The sequence below is a fragment of the Nilaparvata lugens genome, chromosome 8, assembly GCF_014356525.2.
Source record: "Nilaparvata lugens isolate BPH chromosome 8, ASM1435652v1, whole genome shotgun sequence".
Taxonomy (NCBI): Eukaryota; Metazoa; Arthropoda; class Insecta; order Hemiptera; family Delphacidae; genus Nilaparvata; species Nilaparvata lugens.
The window spans coordinates 29244936-29269490 of NC_052511.1; the positions used below are offsets into that span (position 1 = coordinate 29244936).

The 24555-nt window shown below is 36.8% G+C and overlaps 1 protein-coding gene across 1 annotated transcript in view; it reads left to right on the plus strand.

Moving 5' to 3' along the window:
* The window catches only part of LOC111043695 (alkaline phosphatase), a 356072-nt gene that overhangs the window by 306913 nt on the left and 24604 nt on the right, over window positions 1-24555 (plus strand). The window contains exon 5 of the mRNA XM_039434462.1: window positions 1841-2019. Within this exon, the coding sequence (XP_039290396.1) occupies window positions 1841-2019 (179 nt within the window). The remainder of the gene's footprint in view (window positions 1-1840; window positions 2020-24555) is intronic.

Genomic DNA, 24555 nt, shown 5'->3' on the forward strand with positions numbered 1-24555 from the left:
ATTCATACATCACGGTATCAGCTACCACTTGACTTATACTCAAATATTGAGAACAACACCAAATTTGTCTATGAATAATTCCATCGATGAGGAGAGATATGTACGATAATAGTGTACGTGTAGGTCTTGCTTGCTTGTAGGTCCTACTTGCGTATTGTCTTACTGAATATCAACTAGTTTTGAACAGTGTACATCCAATATAGATTTACGACCAATCGATCTCTCCCCACTAGAATGCCTCATCACTCAGCCAATCCACTCTGAGAATCTCATCAATTCCACCCAATTCGCGTCATCTCTTTTGTTAGAAGCCGACGGAAAGAAATTGAATTGAAAAGTTTTCGACTGTCAATAGCTGAGTTCGGTCGTCGCATCAATATTATTCGCAGAGTTCAGCAGCTGTCTCGACTACTTTGTCTCCGGCAACAAATGACTGGGGGGCAGCAGTAAACTTGCTACAAAAAGTCGCGGGTCGATAGGCTACTCTATAAGGCCTAGGCTAAAGGCTATACATAAATATATAGGGTATTGTTCCCAGGACTTTATAAGTTACTTTGCAACTTGGAGACGAACCGCCCTTTTGGTTTAAGGAAGTCAACAAAGTCTTGAAAGCTGATTAGGAAGTGAAGTCTTTCAATATTCAAAAGAATAAACTCCATGCAATCAGACTTATCTACCATCTAATCTTTTTTAGTCAATCAGATTGCTGCTATAGTGCTACGTCTTATCAAAGCGTTCTTTCACGTCGAAACAGTGCATTTTTAAAGTGTTCTTTTGCTATAGACTACCTATAGCTACTTATCTTAGTTGACTACAAAACTTCTAAGAATCATGTTCTTAGTTTTTTCCATTCATTGTACACTCTTCATCAATTGGAATATTTAATGAAGGAGTATTGCAGATTGGATCCTACATGGATTGCAATCCATGGTATTTTATGGCATTAGGAATTATTCCACTCACGACAATGTAATAGAGTGCATATTAACCAATGCCAATATAGTTGAATTTTCAACCGTGTTGCAAAAATAATGCTGCTATTGTAACACAGTTAAACTTTAGAGACGGGTTCAAGAACCAATCAGAATCCACACTTGGGAGTGTTCAAGGCTGCTTCACAGACAGGAAAGTAGAGACGGTAAGTTACTGGTGAACTATGCTTCTCATTCAGTCACTTTTTTGTCCACTAATTTCCAACTACCAAATATCGGTCTTGATAAAAACTTTTTGGAAGTTACGTAATGAAAAGTATTGGCGCCAGTAGCCTGCAGTCTCTACTTCCCCGTCTATAAGCCTGCTTAAAAGTGTTTCAAGCTGCTTATAGATAGTTAGTAGACAAAACGTTACTTGTTACAAACGTGCTTCTCATGTCACTTCCCATGAAATCAAAAATCTGCCTGAATGGAAACTGATGAAATTGAGTCGTAACGACAAGAACTGACCACTTACTTTACTTTCCTGTCACTACTATGCAGCTTTACCTCCTATCTACAAGCACAGATCTAGTACAGTATTTATTTGTTCTATGCTTATTTAGTCTATACTATAAGCCTCTCCGTCTATAAGTTGCTTTACTTGAAAAGTTTCATACTCAAATGACATTGAATGAAATTCTATCCTATTGCATTATTTCATTCATCATTATTTTTAACACCTATTGAGAGCCATGAGCTATTATATTCTCGCTTGAATTGATAATAATTATTATTGATAAAGGAATGACCCATTGGTTTGGACTTCTTTATTGGTTAATGACTAACTGAAGGGAACCTCTGTATATTGAATGAATAAAAGGAGCCATAGAACTGTCAATTTTATCAAATGATTGCTTATTTTGCAGGCAAGTCGACAGGCATTGTGACGAACACACGCGTGACGCATGCGACTCCAGCAGCGTTGTTCGCGCACTCGCCGAGTCGCTACTGGGAGGACGACAGCAAGGTCCCCGCCAATGCGCGCAAGTCCTGCAAGGACATTGCCCGCCAGCTCATTGAGGACGAGCCCGGAAAACACGTTAATGTGCGTAGCTCAACTAATGCTCAATCTACCAATAAACATTCAATAATCCCATAGATCATTTACTTCCACAGAAATGAAAATTCTCTACTATTTTTGGCTTAGTTGGACAAAATACTTTCAATAGAAACACAAAGATATGGTAAAATATGAATAAATAAAATGTTATTGTCGGAAAGCATTTACAGCATAGACAACGTCAATATATAGGATAACAACAATAAGTTCAAGTCATACACTTCTACAATAGTATATGTTCATGTAATAATGGTAAATAATAACAGCAACAATAACAATAAATACATTTAAGTCGGACATTTCTACTATAATATCACAGTTGAGTAACGAAGAGGAGTTGAATTTAGATAACAAGATAATCAGACTAATCAACACTTATAGATAGGTACTAATATATATTTATTAGCATATATTTACTAGACACTCATAAAATTCAGTCAATTTATAAAACGGATTTAATACTAGATATATTTTGTTTGAATATCCTTTGTGACCCAAAATGTAAATGGGAAGGCAGTTTGTTGAACAGTTTTTGTCCTGTGATCTAGAAACTATTGAGAGATTTTGTCAGTCTTTGATGCTGTATATCAATGCTATTTCAGTCCATAGTGGTAATTGAATGAACATCACTTCTCAACTGGTTTTATGAGTATAAATGAAGACATAAAATACATACGAGTTTATCATAATTAGAATTTTTTATTAATGAACAAATGTCTGCAATGCTCAAGATACGATGAGTTAGTTGTAATTAAAGCTTTTTTGGATAAGTAGAACATCATTGATCTGAGAGACATTATCGCAAAGGATGAGGCCATAAGAAATTATACTATGAGAGAAAGAAAAATAGGCCGTTCTTAAGTATTTCATATGTACACCGGATAGACTTCTATGCAAATAAATTACTCTGCTGAGCTTTGAGCTGATATATTTTATAATGTGGCTCCCATGTGAGCTTGGATCCCTAAAAATTTCCCCTTACTTGCCAGATTATTTATGGGAAGTCCTCTTAATAATCTATCCATATTATAGATTAATAATCTATCCATATAAAAGCGAAATGGCACTGATTCATTCACTCACTCACTCACTCACTCACTCACTCACTCACTCACTCACTCATTCATTCATAATCAACAGAACTGAAAATATACAGGACCAAATACGTTCAAATTTGGCAGGTTTGTTCAGTTCAATTTTTTTTGGAAAAAAATTCCAAAGATACGCTCAAAATCTGCGTTTTTCTGTGTTTTCTCATGTTTTTCAAAAACTAATTATTGGCAAAAAATTTTCAAACTTGGTACACTGGCTCAGCTTAGGTATAGAAATGTTGTATTGCAAGTGGAGTTCCGGCTAAAGTTTCCGTTTGAAGTTACGCCTAAGTTCCGCCCAAGATCGGCGGTTTTTGAGCGTTTTTCCTGCGTTTTTTAGGCCTTCTCAAGAACTAATTGGAAAAAACATGTTCAAATTTGGCACAGAATTTCGGCTAGGATCTAGAGATTCTGTCTTAAGGAGACTTCAAAATTACACCAAAGATACGCCAAATGTAGGCGCTTTTACAGCGTTTTCCAAGCGCCCCCCAACGTTTTTTAGAGGGTTTTTTCTTAAGTTTTTCAATGCATTTTTCTACATTTCTCGAGCAAATTTATAAATGAAAGAGTTAGATATAAATAAAAATTAGATATCGGAGTACCCTTTTAAAATAGTTCAATCACGTCATGTTTCGGCTAATGCCATTATCAAGTGATTGGAAATTAAATAAATATAAATTGAATTATTTCTATTTGTTTTATTCATTTTCCAATTACTTGATAATGACATTATATATATAGTAAAAACACATCGTGATTGAACAATTTGAAAAGGGTATTTAGATTTTGATAATGTACTTATTGTATGAATCAATAATATTTATAATTTTTATTTATATTTAAGAGCCCTAAAGAAAAAATACAATTTGATAGAGTTGGATATAGATGTTTGTTATTGAGTTCTCCATATCATTCTTTTTCAAATTTCAAAGAACTATTAAACTGAAATACAATAATTCTCATAATATCCTAACCGAGCCTCTAATTGAGAAATAACTGAATATTTATCGATATTCTGATAGAAATAAGGATGTTTGCAACCCTCCGCTACATAATTTGAAGAAAACTGGTGATTGAATCGAGTCTGAAAGTCTCTTTTGACTTTTTGACGGAAGGAAGAAAGCTCAAATAAAAATGATCCTATTTCTGGATAATCCAGCCGGGATTCAGGGGGCGGAGCCTCTTGGCTAGATGGATAATGTTAGCGAAGCGAGCCTGCCAGCTAGTAACTAATACAGTAATATTATTATCATCACTTGAAGGGATCCCTCCCTGAACTTATCTCAACGTAACTCCATATTATAAGGCAAAAAGTTCATTATTTCCATGATAATGGATATGAATAATCACTTCAAGCGGTGAACGAATTACAATTAAAATTCTCAACTGAATTAAGTTTTAAAACACAATTATTGAGTGATAAGTTTCATTTTTTGCTTCATAGCTCTAGTTCTCCAACTAAGGACTATGTAGCCTACCAATAAGTCTCCGTGAAGTTATGAATATGGTCAATGCTATCAATTTTTTTAGGTACTGCTACAGTGAAATTTTCACTGATCTTGGTGGTGTCATTGTCTAATTAGCAACAACGCAACTCTTTAAACCAAGGATTATTTTAAAATTCATCTGATTTGTTAAATGGTGTATTAGCGTAATTTTATAATTAAGTAGATCTACTGCGATCCGTTGTAATCCGCTTTTGTATGACGTCGCAGCCTTCCAAGAAGAGTTGTAACTAGTAACATACAGGAAGAAGAAAGATGCCGCTGGCAATTTACCCAGGACAAAATCAGGGGTATTAGAAGGATCGGCTGAGGATTTGGCAGCTGAGCCAGTTTAATCCTCGACAAGGATGTGTTATGTTCAAAGGAGAGAGAAAAATCGTAGAAATAAAACGTCGTGAAAGAGAAGTGTAGGCGCTAATAGAAGAAGAGGAAGAAGGACGAGAAAAAAGCGTTATTGAAGGCGTGTTGTAGTAAAGAAGTAGCCGAAAATTGGCGCGAAAAGTCGTCGCTTTTGGCGGCAACTTGAAAGCAACTGAAAAAGGTCGCTCTCGATTTTTGTGGCCGTCTTTCGACATAACACCGGAGTTTCCCGTGCTCAATTAGTTTTAGTTGAGACTGCATTCTTCCAACGCGAAATTGGAATTCCATCCGTCAGAAATTAGCTTTCACTGCACAAACTTGAAAGAGAATTTCCCTCATCAACTAACAAATAATGTTGATTTTTATTAAATTTTTCAATTGAATTCCATAAAGTTTTTCCATTCAATTTAAGTGTTGAGATTCCATTCTAATATTTTTCCGTCAACAAAGACTTTCAAAGAGTGCCTCTAATGATAACGTAGTCTACTACACAGTTCACGACACATATTTAATGTTTCAATACTTGCAAAAATAGCAGCTACAACAACCACTCAGAAACTATACACTCAGTAGTGAACCTTGTTGCTGCTTGAAATAAATGAGTGAATTATTTTCCCCGAAAATTACATAAACAGCAAATACAACAACAAACAACAGCAAAAATATTCCATACTCCATAGTAGTATACTAGTAGTTCTGTGAACAGTGGACCTCACGCAGTATTCTCATCCACAAGTACCTGATTATAACTATAGACCTTATGAAAATACAGCAATAGACTGGCTTCTCCACACATCTGTGTAATCACTTGTCAGCTGATTTATTATGAATAATTCTATAGTCTGATTTTTACTCTAATATTGGCATATGAAGGAGGCTCCTTTTCATTTTATATATTATCCTTGAAATGCAAACTTTTCAAAATCCTTGTATATACGTCGACGCGCAATTAAAAAAAGGAACATACCTGTCAAATTTCATGAAAATCTATTACCGCGTTTCGCCGTAGAAGCGCAACATATAAACATTCAAACATTTAAACATTAATAGCCCAGTCAACGAAGTGTTATAGAGGGAAAAGTTTGGGGACAATTTTTGACCCCGCAGTTCTGTTTAGGGTAGTGAGTAGGTAGACATATCAAAAGTCCCCACCCCTACCCCCTGTGCTAAGTGGGTGGGGGTGGTTTAAAGGAACCTTTTTTTGGTTTCTCGCTCATAACTCGAGAATTATGAATTTTACAGACATGCCTATTCCATTAGAAATTAAAGCTTACATAATTTCATACAATATTGATCCCACAACTTTTTCTATATCTCTTCCACTTTTCGAGATAACCGCTCTAAAATATGTGACATTTTAGATAAAAACACATTTTCCTTCAATTTTTTGTTATTTTTGCTCTTATAACTTCTTGAATATCGATGATAAAATTCCGTGCTGATCATGAGCTTATAGAGAGCATCAAATTCTCTCCAATTTGATGTATAATTTTACATGTTTACACACATTCCCTCGAATGTCGCAGCTGCTTCAGTGTTGAGTGTGAGATCTTCAGTTATGCAAAAATAGACCAATAATTTACAAAGGAATTTGGAGAGAATGTTTTGAACACAATTTTTGACCTCGCAGCTTTATTGGGACCAGTTAGGGGGGATTAGAACATATCAAAAGTCCCCATCCCTACCCCTTGTGCCAAAGGGATGAGGGTGGTTTAAAAGTTGCTTTTTTTCAATGTTTTGCTTACATGCTCATAGCTTGAGAAAAATGCGTTCAACCGACATGACTAACTACTCAGAAATAAAGCTTGACAAATTCTCTACAATAATGCTCGGTCAAAAAATGGGTATTCTGGGACACATTGGTGTCATTCCCATTGACTTAAAAGTCAAGGTCAAGATCAGATCTCGAGGTCAATGGTCAAGGTCAAGGTCAAGGTCATGATCAAAACTCCGAACACTCCACAACCAAGGTCAAGGTCAAAGCTTTAAAACTTCAAAGAAAAAAAATGATTATGAAAATTGATAAAAATAACTAAAAATTAATAGAAATAAATCAGAACACCTCCCACCCACTTGAGGAGTGTGCACAACAGTCTAGAAACATCACAGTCATCATAGTAGTGTGTACAGCAGCAGCAGTTGTCTAGAGAGTCTAGTGTGTGTGCCAGCTACTTTTTTTAAGTGCTTTTCTCTCAGTTTTTCTACTTTATAACACTCTCAGTGCTAGTTTTGAACTCAGCTTTACTGCTGCTCAGATATTGCAGTGTTCAGCAGTCAGCAGTGCCACACCGCCTCAGAAAAAAATATATATATAAATTAATAGAATTGAATCAAAAATGAATCAGAAGACATCCCACTCACTCTGGAGTGTATATATGGTGTGCACAACAGTGGAGGACCATCAGTGTTCAGTCAAGAGCCATACGAGACACATCTCCTGTTCAGTTATTACTGTTCCAGATCCTGAAGTTTCAGACATTGCAGCACAGCCACATCTCTCTCTGTGAAGTATCCTAGGTCACCCCCACACCGCCACCGTTTTGATCTTCAATAGAATAGCATATGTTCAATGAAAGTAGCAATGAATTGCTTCTGATTACCAATTTCCATTCCTAAAATCCTCTTTACCCATTTAGTAATGTAAGAAGGAGTGATCATTCCATAGAATATACAAGGAGCTTGAATATCCAAACAGTGATGAGATATCCTCTGCAGTGTAATGGGTAGCATGTATGCTTTCAAGAGTCTCAGATATGAATTCTAGAATGTGAACAAACCATTGTATCACAAGGGATATATTATCCTAGTTATATTTAACAGAATAGCATCCAATAGTATTCAGTCAGTGTTCAGTCAGTGTTCAGTCACTGTTCAGTCAGTGTTCAGTCAGTGTTCAGTCAGTGTTCAGTCACTGTTCATATAGGTAAGTATACTATACCTTACTATACTTTCAACAAAAGCTGTTTCAACAACCCCCACTCCACCTTCCCTGTCACATGACTAATGGCCACGCCTACCAAATCTTTATCAGCATTAGGGGCTCCCATGGGGACCTGTCACTCTAGCTCAAGATGGTCATGCAGGACCTGTCACTCTACACTAAGATGGTCGTGGAGCCCTATCTCTCCAGATTCATATGTCCATGGTAGACCTACTAGATCAAGATGTCCATGGGAGACCGATCACTCTAGATCTAGATCAAGATGGCCATGGAGACCTGTTGCTCTAGATCAAAATGACATTCAAGATAGACATTTTCAACGACTCCCACTCCACCTCCTCCATTTAGACATGACTCATTCAACATAGACATTTTCAATGATCCCCACTCCACCTGTCACATGACTAATGACCATGCTCACAAGTCTCTCTATCAGTATTCAACATGTCTGTATGGCAAAGTTGGGTCGACCACTCGGCTCCACTTAGTGGTCAGTCAGTGGCCAGTCAGTGTTCAATCACTGGTCAGTCACTGTTCAGTCAGTGTTCAGTCAGTGTTCAGTCACTGTTCAGTCAGTGGCACTTGGCATCTCAATGTACATATAGCTAAACTATATCTAAGGAGATGGTACATAATAAGTATACAGTTTGGAATACAATTAGCTCTTCATTGATCAATTTATAATCTTTTTCATTTAAAAGTTCACTACAAACAGATATATCTCTGTTCCATAATCCAAGTTGTTCACTTTATTGAGTGTGCAGAAAAGTGATGTATCCATGATGTTTCTCATTGGCCCATGTCAAGCAGGTAATGTTCCAGGTAGTAGACTCCTTCTACAGCACTAGTCCTTGGCAAGTCCTCCATGATGATGTCCTCTTATGTTTTGCTTTCCTTGCACCAGTGAGTTCATGCCTTGTATATGTGGCATGTTTAACAATTAGTGTTGTTGGTGGAGTAGGATATATGTAGTGTGTTGATGCTGCTGAGGATGGGCAATGTTCTGATGATGGCAACTCCAGCTTGGATTGTTTCTGCCTACTCTTCACACACCTGGAGTACATTTTTATTCTAGGCATAGATACCTGGGACGGTTCTTGGATGCTCTTGATGGAGTTAGTTGTGGTTGTTGAACTGGCAGCTGTTGGAGAGTTTCGACTAGGTTGGCTAGTGGCTCAGCTAGAGCTTTGTAGTGCTCCACATGTTTCTCTTCTGCAATCAATCTACCCAGCATGATTTCCTTATGCCTCCTTTTGATTTCATGCTTCAGCCTAGCAATCTCCAATATGGTAGGAGCAACCTCCTTCAATGTTGGCTTATGGTTTCTTTGTTTGATATACATACTGGTCAGTGTTTATCAGTATACTGAGGTCTGAGAGTTTGAGCTCAGCCATTTATACATCTTGGACCCACCCCAAGTGTCAAGTGCCACTGACTGAACAGTGACTGAGCACTGACAGAGCAGTGATTGAACAATGACTGAACAGTGACTGAACACTGACTGGACACTGACTGAACAGTGACTGACCAGTGATTGAACACTGACTGGCCACTGACTGACCACTGAGTGGAGCTGAGTGGTCGACCCAACCTTGCCATACAGAAATGTTGAATACTGATAGAGAGACTTGTGAGCATGGTCATTAGTCATGTGACAGGTGGAGTGGGGATCATTGAGAATGTCTATGTTAAATGAGTCTTGTCTAAATGGAGGAGGTGGAGTGGAATTCGTTGAAAATGTCTATCTTGAATGTCATTTTGATCTAGAGCAACAGCTCTCCATTGCCATCTTGATCTAGAGTGATGGGTCTCCCATGGACATTTTGATCTAGTAGGTCTACCATGGACATATTAATCTGGAGTAATAGGTCTCCACAACCATCTTAGTGTAGAGTGACAGGTCCTGCATGACCATCTTGAGCTAGAGTGACAGGTCCCCATGGAAATCCCTAATGCTGATGAAGATTGGTGGGCGTGGCCATTAGTCATGTGACAGGGAAGGTAGATTGGTGGTTGTTGAAACAGCCTTTGTTGAAAGTATAGTAAGGTGACTACTTACCTATATGAACAGTGACTGAACACTGACTGAACAGTGACTGAACACTGACTGAACAGTGACTGAACAGTGACTGAACACTGACTGAATACTATTGGATGCTATTCTGTTGAATATAACTGGGAAAATATATCCCTTCTGATACAATGGTTTGTTCACATTCTAGGATTCATATCTGAGACTCTTGAAAGCATATATGCTACCCATTACACTGCAGAGGATATCTCATCACTGTTTGGATATTCTAGCTCTTTGTCTATATTCTCTGGAATGATCACCTCTTCTTACATTACTGAATAAGTAAAGAGAATTTCAGGAATAAGAATTTGTAATCAGAAGCAATTCATTGCTACTTTCATTGAACATATGCTTTTCTAATCAAGATCAAAACGGTGGCAGTGTGGGGGTGACCTAGGAAACTTCACAGAGAGAGAGATGTGGCTGTGCTGCAATGTCTGAAACTTCAGGTTCTAGAACCGTAATAACTGGACAGGAGATGTGTCTTGTATGGCTTTTGACTGAACACTGATGGTCCCCCACTGTTGTGCACACCATATATATACTCCAGAGTGAGTAGGAGGTCTTCTGATTTATTTTTGATTTAATTCTATTAATTTTTTTTCTGAGGCAGTGTGGCACTGCTGGCTGCTTAACACTGCAATATCTGAGCAGCAGTGAACCTGAGCTCAAAACTAACACTGAGAGTGTTATAAAGTAGAAAAACTGAGAGAAAAGCAAAAGAAAAGTAGCTGCACACACACTAGACTCTCTAGACAACTGCTGCTGCTGAACACACTACTATGATGACTGTGATGGTCCTAGACTGTTGTGCACACTATATATATGCTCCTTAAGTGGGTAGGAGGTGTTCTGATTCATTTATAATTATTTTTATCCATTTTTGATTTTTTTTTAACAATTTTCATCAATTTTTTGATATATTTTTTCTGAAGTTTCAAGTTTTGACCTTGACCTTGGTTGTGGAGTGTTTGGAGTTTTGACCTTGACCTTGACCTTTGATCTTGACCTTGAGATTTGACCTTGACCTTGACTTTTAACACCTTGGTGTCCCAGACTTCCCATTTTTATACTACTCTCTATGTAAATGACTTTAAAATTAAGACTCTCAAACTCAACTGTGATATCCTTTGCAGATGATACTGCGGCATTTTTCATGGTAATTCATGGAATGAAGTTCATACCATAGCTGAACAAAATATGCTTTCAATTAAGAAGTGGTTAGATGAGAATACCTTTATGTTTAAGTATTGAAAAAAACTAATTACATACTTTCTCTGCAAATAGAGTAGGGCAGCCTAACGATAATCAAGATTTGAGACTCCATTCTCAGTGCAATTTAAACTTGGGTAATTGTGATTGTCCCACCATTAAAAAGTCACTAATATTAGGTACTTGGGAATCATAATTGATGAAAACCTTAAATGGAATGTTCATATTTAATACATATTTAATGTAGAAAAATATTTTAAATTTCACCAAGTTAACAAAATTCTTAATAAGAACCACCTGAAAATGATGTATCATGCTCTTATCAAGTCAATTCTACAGTATGGCATAGTTGTTTGGGGGGGCTGTTTCAACTGTCATATTGCTGATTTATTTGAAGCACAAAAACTGATAATTCAAACAATATTAAGCGAACCCAGATTCTATCCAACGGATATGGCTTTTAGTGATTTTGAGGTCATGACTATACGTCAATTATACATAAAAACCGTAATTGAATACTTAATAGAATATAGATCCGATTTTCCTCTCACATTGAACTCTACACTTAATTATTATAATTTAAGGGCCACTGCTAACAAATATGTAACCTATAACACTAATATTGAATGTATAAGGAGGCAGTTAATTTACATAGGTACTAAAATAATAAACCTTATATTCCAAATCACTTTCTCATGGACAATAAGATCAGTGGAAAAATAAAACTGGATATAAAGAACTGGACATACAGTAATTTCTTCTTCCATTTAGATATATAAGACTCAATATTTCTGCTCAATATTTCAGCATTGTTTTTTCATGAGTTTTCTTTACCCATTTTTCAGAGGACTCACTTACCTTTATTTTGCGTACCTATTCCTCTGTTTTTCTTCCTTCCCCCCATTTATCCCTTCCCTTTTTTTTCATCACTTCTCTCTCCTCTTCTTTGCCTGCCTATTATTGCATGGGAAACCATAGTTGGCTAGGTATCTTCCTCTCTTTTTTTATCTTCTCCAACACACCCAACCACAAAGCCTTTGGTTTTTTATATTTGTAACATTTTATTGTATTTTATTTGTTTTGTAATTCTTTGTCATTTTGTTTTGTCTTGTTTTGTGTGTTTTAATAAATTGAAATTGAAATTAAAATCAAAGAAAAAACTGCTTTTGACAAAATTCAAATTAGTTTTGGATGATGAAGTAAAATATTTTTGTCTTTTAATATTAAAGCATTAGACACGTTACTTTACTTTGTTAGTTTTGTGTATCAAGATAGAGGAAAATTGTGATGGGAGTAGGGAGATTTATATAGTAGATTGAAAAAATGAGAAGGAAATGATAAAGACCAGTGATATAGGAAATTGTTATAGTATATTATAATGGTTGATAATTCGAAAAACAAGATCTTCTATGAAATATTCACAGTTTGGGATGATTTTCCAGTTTCGAATACTCTGGAAACTATCAAGAATTTACAATAGAGAAATACCATAGAGAAAAGATAGCATAGCTTTATAAGATACCCACATTATAAAAGGAACCACCTTTTCACTAGTGACCTTATAATGTCGATGACAAAATAATCAGTGAAGGGAAGATATAGGCTAATAAATGTCATAAGCAATGAAAATCGAACACATTAATTGTACAGCAGACTGCTGTTGCGACGCTCCAGACGACTGAGCTTCTAAAATTCCTAATAATCAACAAACCTATGAATTAAAGGTTACATCGGCTCATCAATTTCATGAAAAACATCTAGAAATTCAACATAATAAAAAAATATCTGGTGTGGCGCACTCACACAACTTTCCTTGCCGTTATGAGAATTGATCACCTGACGCTAGTGTTCCCGAGCATCTCAAGTATACTATTCAAAGATTTGAGCCAGCTGGTGACAGGGCAATAACGCTGGAGACACACGAGGTCTGCTATCTCTTCATAGTGAATCATTTAATAGAATCAACAGTTGCCAACAGTTTGCAATTGGATAATCACATTTTCTCGAATTTCGAGCTTATTTTTAATTTTAGGTGAAAATGTTACTGAACATTAATTGTAGAGATTTTCATGCTCAATCTTTTCCACTCGAAATTTTTTATTAAATTGGATCTGAAGCCTGATAATATGGGAATCTAAAATCAAACTTTACATAGATGGGGCGGAGCTTCTGAAATTTTTACAGATATGGGATTTGTGGCAGTTGATAGAACTTATCAATGACTATTCTAGGTATAAATTTAATTTAAATTGTAGGAGCCGTTTTCGAGAAAATCGCGAAAAACCCTGCTTTTGACAACATTTTCTTCATTTTAGCCGCCATCTTGAATTGCATTTGATCGAAATTGTTACATCTTAAGTTCCAAATTTCAAGTCATTCCGTTAATTGGGAGATGAGATATACCGTGACACACACACACACACACACACACACACACTATTCAGACCAACACCTAAAAACCACTTTTTTGGACTCAGGGGACCTTGAAAAGTATAGAAATTTAGAAATTGGGGTACCTTAATTTTTTTTCGGAAAGCAATACTTTCCTTTTAATAGGGCAAGGAAAGTAAAATAAGTCGATGGATACAGCTGAAATTGAGTGGTGAGAGTTTCTATTAATTAGGTATCAAATATGATGCCTTTCATTAGACCCTCCTATTCGTCCCGTGTCATGAATTTAAATATGGGTTGAATGTAGCATGAGATTACAAATAGCGAGATATCGTTCAATAGTAGGTTTTCAAACAGGTTAGTCAGCAAGAATCATTATTGAATTAATGCGCCCGAGAAACGCCGCAAACCTGGCCAGTCTATTCAAAACAAACTTCGAGAATATTGCTGATGCAAGAAGTTAGTTGGTGTAGGCCTACATCTCTGCATACGAAATTCCCTATACAACGTACACTGCAGAATGGTGTAGCAAGAGTAGCTTTCCTTGTTATGTTGAAGGGAGATGAAGAAAACTTGAAAATTCACAGCAAGAATGAGTTCATGCAGATTCCTCATGTACATTTATTGAGTTGAGTGGAATTCATAGCAATTAGAAAAAAAAGTTCATGAAGTGCCATGATTCAAGTAGTAGTACCATGCTGAAGTTCATAGAAGTATCCATGGATATTGAAACTGGTATTCAAAAATATTCATTCATTTAGCACAAGAATACTTTCCAATCAAATTATGAATTACTAAAATATATTGATTTGAAATTAGTAACTCCGTACTAATAATTAGTAGTATTAATGGATAATATTGGCTAATGCGATAGATTTATCAATTTGATCTGCCTAGCAAGCACACAAAAATTCCATCCTGCCAACTTTACTATCTTGCTAACCTGGAAATTAAATGGAAAATATTCAGTGAATATCTGATACGTTTTCTAGTAAATAGGTATTTTTGTCTTACATGGCTAATGAGAGAGCTATTGAAAGATCTGGATGAATTCTAAATCACCAACTAGGCCCTAAATATTTTTGGGAAATTTACCCACTCAGTGAAAGTTACTCTAGGATTTTAAGAGATAAATTTAAATTTCAAAACATTGCTCCCATTGGAAGGAGTCACGAAATTTCTCAATCACAATCAGTTCACATACTATAGATCACGATAATAAGAACTCGACTTCGATCTTATTGTCATAAATTGTTCACTTTTTCATCTGAGAGTCCACGAGAATCAAGACTATTTTCTATTTTATTTTTTTGTTCATCAGAGATTAACAATGGTGTAACAACCGAAACCGGTCTTTCTACTTTTAATTAAATCTGTGGTTTTGATAATTTCTTAGTCATTTTATTTAACAAGTTTCTATATTTAACGACTGCTAGTAGAATTGTTGGCTACTGATCAGATCATTGGGACCGTAGAAACCCTGAGTACCTTTTTTCAGTTGTTGACAAGAGATCAAGGAGAAGAATGATGCACCAATCAAACGACAGTGTCAATAAGAAAAGGTTCTGGGTTAACGGTTGAATCATTCCTTGCTGTGACAACGGTCACAAATTCCGCTTTCTTCACACTAGAAAAGTTGCACTAAGATAGCGGCAGCACGTAGCATAAGGAAGACAAGGAGTGACGACCAGCCCAGGGGATTTGGCACATTGACTTTATTGGCCGGAAAGCTATATGTTCTGATTTCGATGCGAGCACGATTCACAGCCAACTGAGCAAAAGAGAGCACAAAAGATGGATGATACACAGAATGAGTAGGAGAGACGAAGAGGGAATGAGGAAGTGAGAATGACTGTGGATAGACAAATGGAAGGCACGTTGCAAAACAGCAACTGAAGAGTTGTGAGTTTGCAGAGTCGTAAGGAAGCAAGAAACAGGCAAAAGAAGTGAATAAGAAGAGGATGAGAAACAGATAAAAAAGAATTGCTATTATTGATGATTATTGTATGAAAAAGAGGAAGGAAAGTATACGAGAAATAAGCCTGGAGTGCTAAACAGGAACTGGAGTGAATGATATCTTTATGTTAGGAATGAATGATAAGGCGAACTGAGTTGGTATACAGGCAAATTTTTGAAAATTATCACATTTATTCTATAATTGAAGTTAAATTAGGTAGGCGCACATTGAAAAAGACTCATATGCAATGAGGGGTGAAAGAAAATTTTTAAACGATATGTGGAAAAAGTTCCATATACTGTTGCACATACCGTGGTGTTATCTGTATTTCTTCAACAAGTCCATAGGACTCAAGTTAAGTCATAGCATTTAGAGCATTAGAGCATTATCAATAACAATGGACAGTGGACAAAATGTCTTTTTCATAAGGCCAATTATGTTGCAGTATATTCAATATATTTTATCTCTCGCAATTAGAGAGCAAGATAGAAGAAGAAAAGAAAGAGGAAAGGCTGAAAGGTGGAGAATGGTAAGAAGGCAATGATGAAAATGGTTTTTATGCTTATGACTGGTGGAAATGTAGCAGAAGATTACAATTTTATGATGAGAGAGAGGAGGGGGGAAAATTAGGAATATTGGAGGGAGAATGATGGGATAATGATCAAAAGAATTCAAGAAGTGTTGGGAGAGACACCATGGTGATAAAAAAAGGAAATGAAGTTAAACCAGGGAAAGGAAAATTGATAGAGACAATACCTGTATTCGAGCAGAAGAAACTCAAATGTTTTTTTCTGTTTATTTTCATGAAGGCAAAAGAGCTGAATGAGAGATGATAAGGAGAGAATTAAAAACAGCTTCAAATGAAAACAGAAGATTATTTAGAAGGAGGAGAGGAAAACTCTATAATCGTAACAAGTTAGAGAGCGATTGGAGAGCAAGTAGGCCTACCTTTATAATGAGAATACTTTTCAAAAAGAGGAGTTTTCAGGAAGAGAGAGATGATAATTATAATGAAGATTAATTTCCAGTGAAAGGTAGTAAGAAAATTGGAAGAAGAAAAAAAATGTCAATTGAAGGAAAAAGGATGAGAAAAAATAATGAAAGAAGAGAATGAGGAAAAAGGAGGAGACAGGAAAGGGAAGAAATCGCAGCACGTGACGCTTTATTCTGCGGCCTTTGTTTTCTTTTGTGCCCGTTCTCAAGTGGCCCATTGCTCTCTGCTTCTAGTTCAAGTTGAACTCCACATTGCCACGCACCTTCCGACATGCACTGCCGCTGCTATTATTGCAGCCACTACTCTTACCATTTTGGAGACATAAAAACGTTACCTGGGTAAATACAAAACTACATCATTTTCCACATACTGTATTAGTAGGCCTACACATTCATGAACCAACGTATTATCATAGAAAAAAATAACATAATCATGCTATTTTTTCTTCACGGTATTATTATGGTACCCTATCATTATACCCATATAAAAGCAGATATAAACAGAAACAAGTTTTTTTAAAGGTTCAAGGAATTCTTCATCTGAATACTGAAAGTGATACTGAACCTTCAAAAGACGTAATTATTGTTCATTGATTGATTGAGTACTTTATTTATCTGGATTACAATATATACTGGCTTATATATTTATATATAATAGCTTACAATACAGCAAAATTATAGATGAATTTACATAATATGGACTAAGAAAATAATTATTGAACCGTATATGATATGGAAAAAGCAATTTGGAATTGTTATGCATCTACATAAATTGACGGAGCTTTGGACATATCAATGCTTATTCTTCGGAAAGTGTATTCAAAATATCCTTCCCACTAACTCTATTGAGAGATATTGTAAGACAAAACAGACTTTTGACTAACTCTATCGAGGATAAAGATAAACTTAACGCATTGGAAACCCGTCTACGAATCAATTATAAAGTACGGAACCGCTTCGCAGAAAGTATAACCTAATGATTTTCTTGAAAACGAATAAACGTTTCAGTAAAAACATCTCTATAAAACTTGAATAATCTTACCTCTAAAATCATTGTTTCTCAGGCTCAAATAAATTTGACCACATTTTAATAAGATGAAAATAAAAAGAACAATATATGAATGAAGATTTAATCAACTGAGTCGAACGAAAGCTAAATAGAGTTTAGGATTGGTCACCCCACGTAGACTGCCATGTGAGTAGTATAAAAAGAGGGATTCTGGCACAACCTTGGGTTGTGCCAGAATCTTTTTCATTTTCAAGGTCACCCAAGACAACCAAACCTAACCTCAAGGTCACCCAAGATGACAAAACCCTAACCTAACCTAACCGAAAAAAAAATTTTAAATAAAAAATAAAATTAAAAAAATATAAAAAATAAAAATTTAAAAAACTTTTTAAATTGAAACATTTGAAAAAAAAATAAAAATTGAAAAAAAATAGAAAAATGAAAATTAAAAGAAAAAAAATAATTTTAAAAAATTGGAAATTTTAAAATAAGAAAAAAATCGACAATAAATGAAAAATAATCGAGAATAAATAAAAAATAAATGACTGGGGATCTATAACTGGGGGCTATGAAAGGAGTTGATCTGCAAGGAGTGGGACATTGTGTCTTGTGCAGTCATGCTGTCAGTACGTGTGTGTGTGATTTTTGTATGTTCAATAAGAGTAGTAATGAATTGCTGATTCTTATTCCTCAAATCCTCTTCACCCAAACCTAGTAATGTAAGAAAAAGTGATCATTCTATAGAATATACAAGGAGCTTGAATATCCAAACAGTAATGAGATATCCTCTGGGTAGCATATATGCTTTCAAAAGTCTCAGACATGAATTCTAGAGTGTAATCAAATCATTGTATCACAAGGGATATATTTACCCAGTTATATTTCCCAGAACAGCATCCAATAGTATTCAGTCACTGTTCAGTCACTGTTCAGTCACTGTTCAGTCACTGTTCAGTCACTGTTCACTTACAGCTCACTAGAAGCTGCTATGAGCTTGGATATAGTTGTTAAAGTATACATAATAAACAACAAGTAAATAGATATCCACCGTGGTGTAGTGGTTAGTACTTCTGCTTTCTATTCTAGAGGCCTCGGGTTTGAATTATTCATAAGGACCCAGGTTCAAATCTTCATTGTATATATGGGGATGTAAGATGTTTGGTTGAGGAATGTAGGTAGGTAGAGTGTAGGTGTAATTGTTTGTAAACCATTACACCACGATGGATATCTTTTGTTGAAATAACTTTTTTCAACTATGACTCAACAGGAAATTCAAAAGCTGGATCACCCAACTCTCCATCCTCAATCATGAATCTCTTAACCCAATCAGTGCCTTCAACCAGTGAAAAGCCTGCAAATATAATCTTCTCCTTGACAATCCTAGCAGAGTCAGTTCTTGGAGATGGATTTGAATTCACACCAATAATGTTCTTGTGTATCAAAAAAGTTCAGTACAGTGATTGAAACCATGATTATGTAGTTCCTCCTCAAGCTCAATCACTGCATCCCGCAGACATAGCTCACTGTTTGACAACATGTAGCAGTAGACTGAGAAAAAGCGGAGGGGAATACCGCGAAAGATGAGTCATCTAAAAGGAAGTATAAAAGGGGAAGGCAACGGCTATCAATCATCATTCTTCAATCATGGGGGCTACAAGCATCTACCAAGCAGCGCTCTACCTTGTGCTAGCACTCAGTGCCAGCGCATTGGATCCAAAGTACAGGACACAGGAATTTCTCACTTCAAGGGAACACAGACTGGATACGTCAAACATCCATCATATGCAACAGTGCCTGCTAACATGAGGGATTCCTGCTCTATGTGGTAATCAGTCAGCGATCGATCAAATGTACATCGATATCAGAGACTGGTATATTAATATGGCCGGGAACGAGCTGTGGAGGGAGCTCTCTGCAAACGAGTCCACTGTGCATACAATCTGCGCACCTGTCTTCACCCTACATTCACATTGCTGGACTTTCTGGAAGCGGTTGTTGCAAGGTCAGTCAAGGTCTGTGCACCATGCTGTTGTGAACAAGCATCCATTTTTATTACTACTCCAGTGAGTACTGCAACTGCTACAACAACTCTTGCTGCTAGCATCACTACTACTCAAGCTGGTACTACAACTCCTGCTAGCACTACAACTCCCGCTAGTACTACTTCAACTAGTACTGCTGCTACTACAACTCCTGCCACTGTGCCAGACCCAGTAACAACATCAGCCTGCAGTGGAGCAAGCAGACATGTGTGAGTGCGGAGACTGTCTACTAGTAACCAGCAACCAATGGATCATACAACAATTCCTAAACTTTGGAGATAAGGACCTGCCTGAACCATTTGTGGAATGGCTCAAAACTTCTTAAAGACATTGACATACATCTTCCATGATGCTGAAGTATCTAGCTGCACCGATCTATGTGAGGGAGCAGTCATCTTGAAATTCATGTTTGGCAGAGGATTTTGTGAAATAAGCAATCAACTAGGAGATTTGTATCACTGGATAGTTCTTGATATATTGGACTGAAATATTATCTTTGTGCACTATATATATTTTCATGCATACACTGTAAATAAACATCAAGTAATACCACAATTGTTGTACATTTCATTCCATACAACCTTCAACTTCTAGAGTAAGCAAAAGGTGTGAGATAAAGCATAAATTACCTCCTATACTGTTAGTCATTCAATACAATAGGAATCATCCTACTCTGATAAACTTATCTTCATGCAGGAAGTTGGTTAATCATGACTTCTGCTGACATCATGGTCCGATGAACTTGCTGCCTATATAATAATGCTAATTAACAAATTCATATTGCCAGTATGGATAAGACAGTGATAGCGCGAGAGCTGCACAGACAAGCTTGTCAGAATTTTCCGACAAGAAAGGTTACAGTCAAAGGTCTTGACAATCTCTATCAGGCTGACCTTGTTGAGATGATACTGTATGCTCGACAGAACAAAGGTTACAAGTACATTATTACAATCATGAATTGTCTCAGTAAGCTTGCATTTGCTATACCAATTAGGAATAAGTCAGCCAATGACCTTGTTGGGGCTATGAGTCCTATATTTGAAAAACATCCAATGAAAAATCTACAGACCGATGATGGTAAAGAGTGGCTCAATACAAAATTCCAACAACTTGTGAAACAGTATAATGTGAATCATTACTCAACTAGATCAGATAAGAAGGCATCTATACTGGAATGCTTCAACAGAACACTTTGTGACTCTGGACTCTGGACTCTGAACTTTGGGCTCTGGACTCTGGACTCTAAACTCTGAACCCAAATGTCCTGCATCGTTGGAAAAGTCTGTCAACAGGATAAAACCATGATTATGTAGTTCCTCCTCAAGCTCAATCACTGCATCCCGCAGACATAGCTCACTGTTTGACAACATGTAGCAGTAGACTGAGAAAAAGCGGAGGGGAATACAGCAAAAGATGAGTCATCTAAAAGGAAGTATAAAAGGGGAAGGCAACGGCTATCAATCATCATTCTTCAATCATGGGGGCTACAAGCATCTACCAAGCAGCGCTCTACCTTGTGCTAGCACTCAGTGCCAGCTTATTGGATCCAAAGTACAGGACACAGGAATTTCTCACTTCAAGGGAACACAGACTGGATACATCAAACATCCATCATATGCAACAGTGCCTGCTAACATGAGAGATTCCTGCTCTATGTGGTAATCAGTCAGTGACCAATCAAATGTACATCAATATCAGAGACTGGTACATTAATATAGCCGGGGAATGAGCTGTGGAGTGTGCTCTCTGCAAACGAGTCCACTGTGCATACAATCTGCGCACCTGTCTTCACCCTACATTCACATTGATGGACTTTCTGGAAGTGGTTGTTGCAAGGTCAGTCAAGGTCTGTGCACCATGCTGTTGTGAACAAGCATCCATTTTTATTACTACCCCAGTGAGTACTGCAACTGCTACAACAACTCTTGCTGCTAGCATCACTACTACTCAAGCTAGTACTACAACTCCTGCTAGCACTACAACTCCCACTAGTACTACTTCAACTAGTACTGCTGCTACTACAACTCCTGCCACTGTGCCAGACCCAGTAACAAAACTTTTTGAGAACATTGACATACATCTTCCACGATGCTGGAGTATCAAGCTGCACCGATCTATGCGAGGGAGCAGTCATCTTGAAATTCGTGTTTGGCAGAGGATTTCGCAAAATAAGCAATCAACTAGAAGATTTGATGAAAATCAAATAGAGGATGTCAAAATTGAATTGATCTTTGATGATCGTTCATCCCAAAAGTATTGGTGTGAATTTGAATGTGGAGTCTAACTCTTATCAGCAACAACAGGAAGGTGACCTTTGCAGGATTCTCATACTGCAGAGATGATGGTCGTGTGAAGAGATTCAGAGTTACAGAGGGCTGTTCAGGAGACCCTGCTCTACTAATATCCATCTACAGTGCTGCTTTTCGGGATACTGTACAAACTGATGGAGTATGCAGCATTTCAGAACAAGAGGAAAGGTCGGCAGAGGTCTATCAGGAAACCACAAAATATAGAAGAGGATTTTCAATGACTGTGATATATATATTCTGTTTTATAATGGAAAATAAATGTATATGGGACGAATAATTTCTCTACCCACTACATACAAAAAAAAACCTCTGGTTCTGTTGATACTGACCTTTAATACTTACCTTTACCACCTTGGATTCGAACCTGGAACCTCTGACTTTGAAAGCTGACATGCTAGCCATTACACCATAGAGGATTTATGTTTAAAGACTCGAATTATATAGAATATGATACTTCTTCCTACTAATGATGAAGAGGAATTGAGAAGTGAGTCATGATGGGGTGACATCATCATAGACCTGTTGGAAAAGGAAAAGTTATCCCCACCACCACCACCACTTTTCTCTGTTTGGTAGCTGAGCTGGAGATGGTTGCTGCTGGGCTGCAGGAATCTGGAGAGTCTCGATAATTTTTCCCAGTGGTTCAGTTAGCGGTTTGAAATGTTTTGCATGTTGCTCCTCTGTCAATTCTCTTCCAAGTGTGAGCTCCTTATGCTTTTTCTTGATGTTATGTCTTAGCTTTGCAATCTCCTTGATGGTAGGAGCTACCTCCTCCAATGTCTTCTGACAAGGTCGAACCATCCTGCTTGCCTCACAATAACAGACTGATACTCTACTAGACTTACACCTCAACTAAATAGGTGTCAATACCATTTCTGTAGCGCCCAGCATTCTTTCCTGATGAGTGGTCAATGACAAGGAATGCATGTGCAGCTGATGACCAAACCTTGTTACACATGTCCTTGAACTGATCAAAGGTCATATCGGCACTGACATGGTCTCTATACAGATGCTTCAAGTTCAGCTCATCCTGTTCAAACATGATTAGAAAATTTGCATTGTCACGAATCAGCTGTTTTGGAATACGGCTATAGGTCTGTGCCAGATAGAAAACATTGACATCACTGTGTCTGCCTGCACTAAAGTATTTCCTGATGGCATCCTGTTGCTCACATATTATGTCATCGAAGATAATTATTGAATTGGCAGGCAGTTCATGTGGTTCAGGTATTTCCCCACTTGTATCACACTCTACATATTCCATCTCATCACCTAGTCCCTGCATGATGGTTTTAAGTAACTTGTACTTGGACTGAAATGTAGTCTTTGAAAAAAGATGTATATTTGAAAAATGTATTTCATTTGGATCAAAAAGCATGTTGAACAGTAGATTTGTCTTACCACACCCTGAAGGTCCACATATAATGCATCTTATATGGTTGGGGACAAAGGACCTTGCCGCTTCTTCTTATTGCCCATTTCCAGACCACAACCTTCCACCACACTATTGAAATCAATAACTTTGAACAGGTTTTGCCATTGTACAACCTCTCTCATCCTAGATCAAGTCACTTTTGTCAATCCATGAGTTGTGACTTGAACTGTATCCTTTCCAATGCACTAGCATCTTGTCCCCTCTTTTCCTAAAAACCTTTTCAATCTCAAAGACACTTGGCACTGTTGTCTTTACAATTTCTTCAGAGTAAAATCCTCCTTGAATAGACTCACCTCTATAGTCTTCCAATTCATATGTTACAGGTACTGTGAGACGTAAACATGTTACTGTGAACAGCTCATTTGTCCAATTGGCTAGATAACCCTTGTCAAAAGTCTTTTTATACTTGCTGATTCTCACCTTATCGCCTGGCCCAATGTTTTGACCAGGACCAGGAAAGAACTTGTTTTTCGGTTTACCATCCAACTTATCCTTACACTCTTGTCTTTGTTTGCTGAGCTTGGAAAGCAGCACTTTCTAATGCTTCTTCTGCACATCTACTGGCTGCATACCTATTGTTCGATGAATCTTGGCATTATACTCTTTGAGAAGTGAGGTTAGAATGTCTGTCCAACAATAGGTTCCTTGCTGAGTGAACTTGATCCACATTAACTGTTTAAGTTGTCACGTGGTATTTTAGCACCACAAAATATTTTTGAAATGAACTATTGAACTTTAATAGAATTATGAAATGGGAAAGAAAGATAACCTAGTCAAAGAACCACTCAAGTAAAATCGAATGTTGTTAGTGATAAAAGAGTAATCGTATTATCTAAAATGATAAGAAAAAACATGCATAATTGTGATTCAACAATAATGAGGATCCATTGGCAGAATTAAAAATTATAAAGCGGCTTATTTATTATTGGCAGATCATAAAAATAAAAGTTTGAATGTACATTTGAGGTTGGAATTATTTGTTTACACTTTTAAATGAATCAATTGATCTAGAATAAATCGATAGTTATTTGAATCAATACCTAACAAATCAGCTGATTGTTCAATCAACCAGTAAAAGTTGAATTATAAAGTTTACTCACAAAAGATGTATTATATATACTGAGGAAGATTTATGTAAATAAATAGGGACAACTATTATTGTTGCATAAATATTTACTACAATTTAAAAAAGTACAAAAATA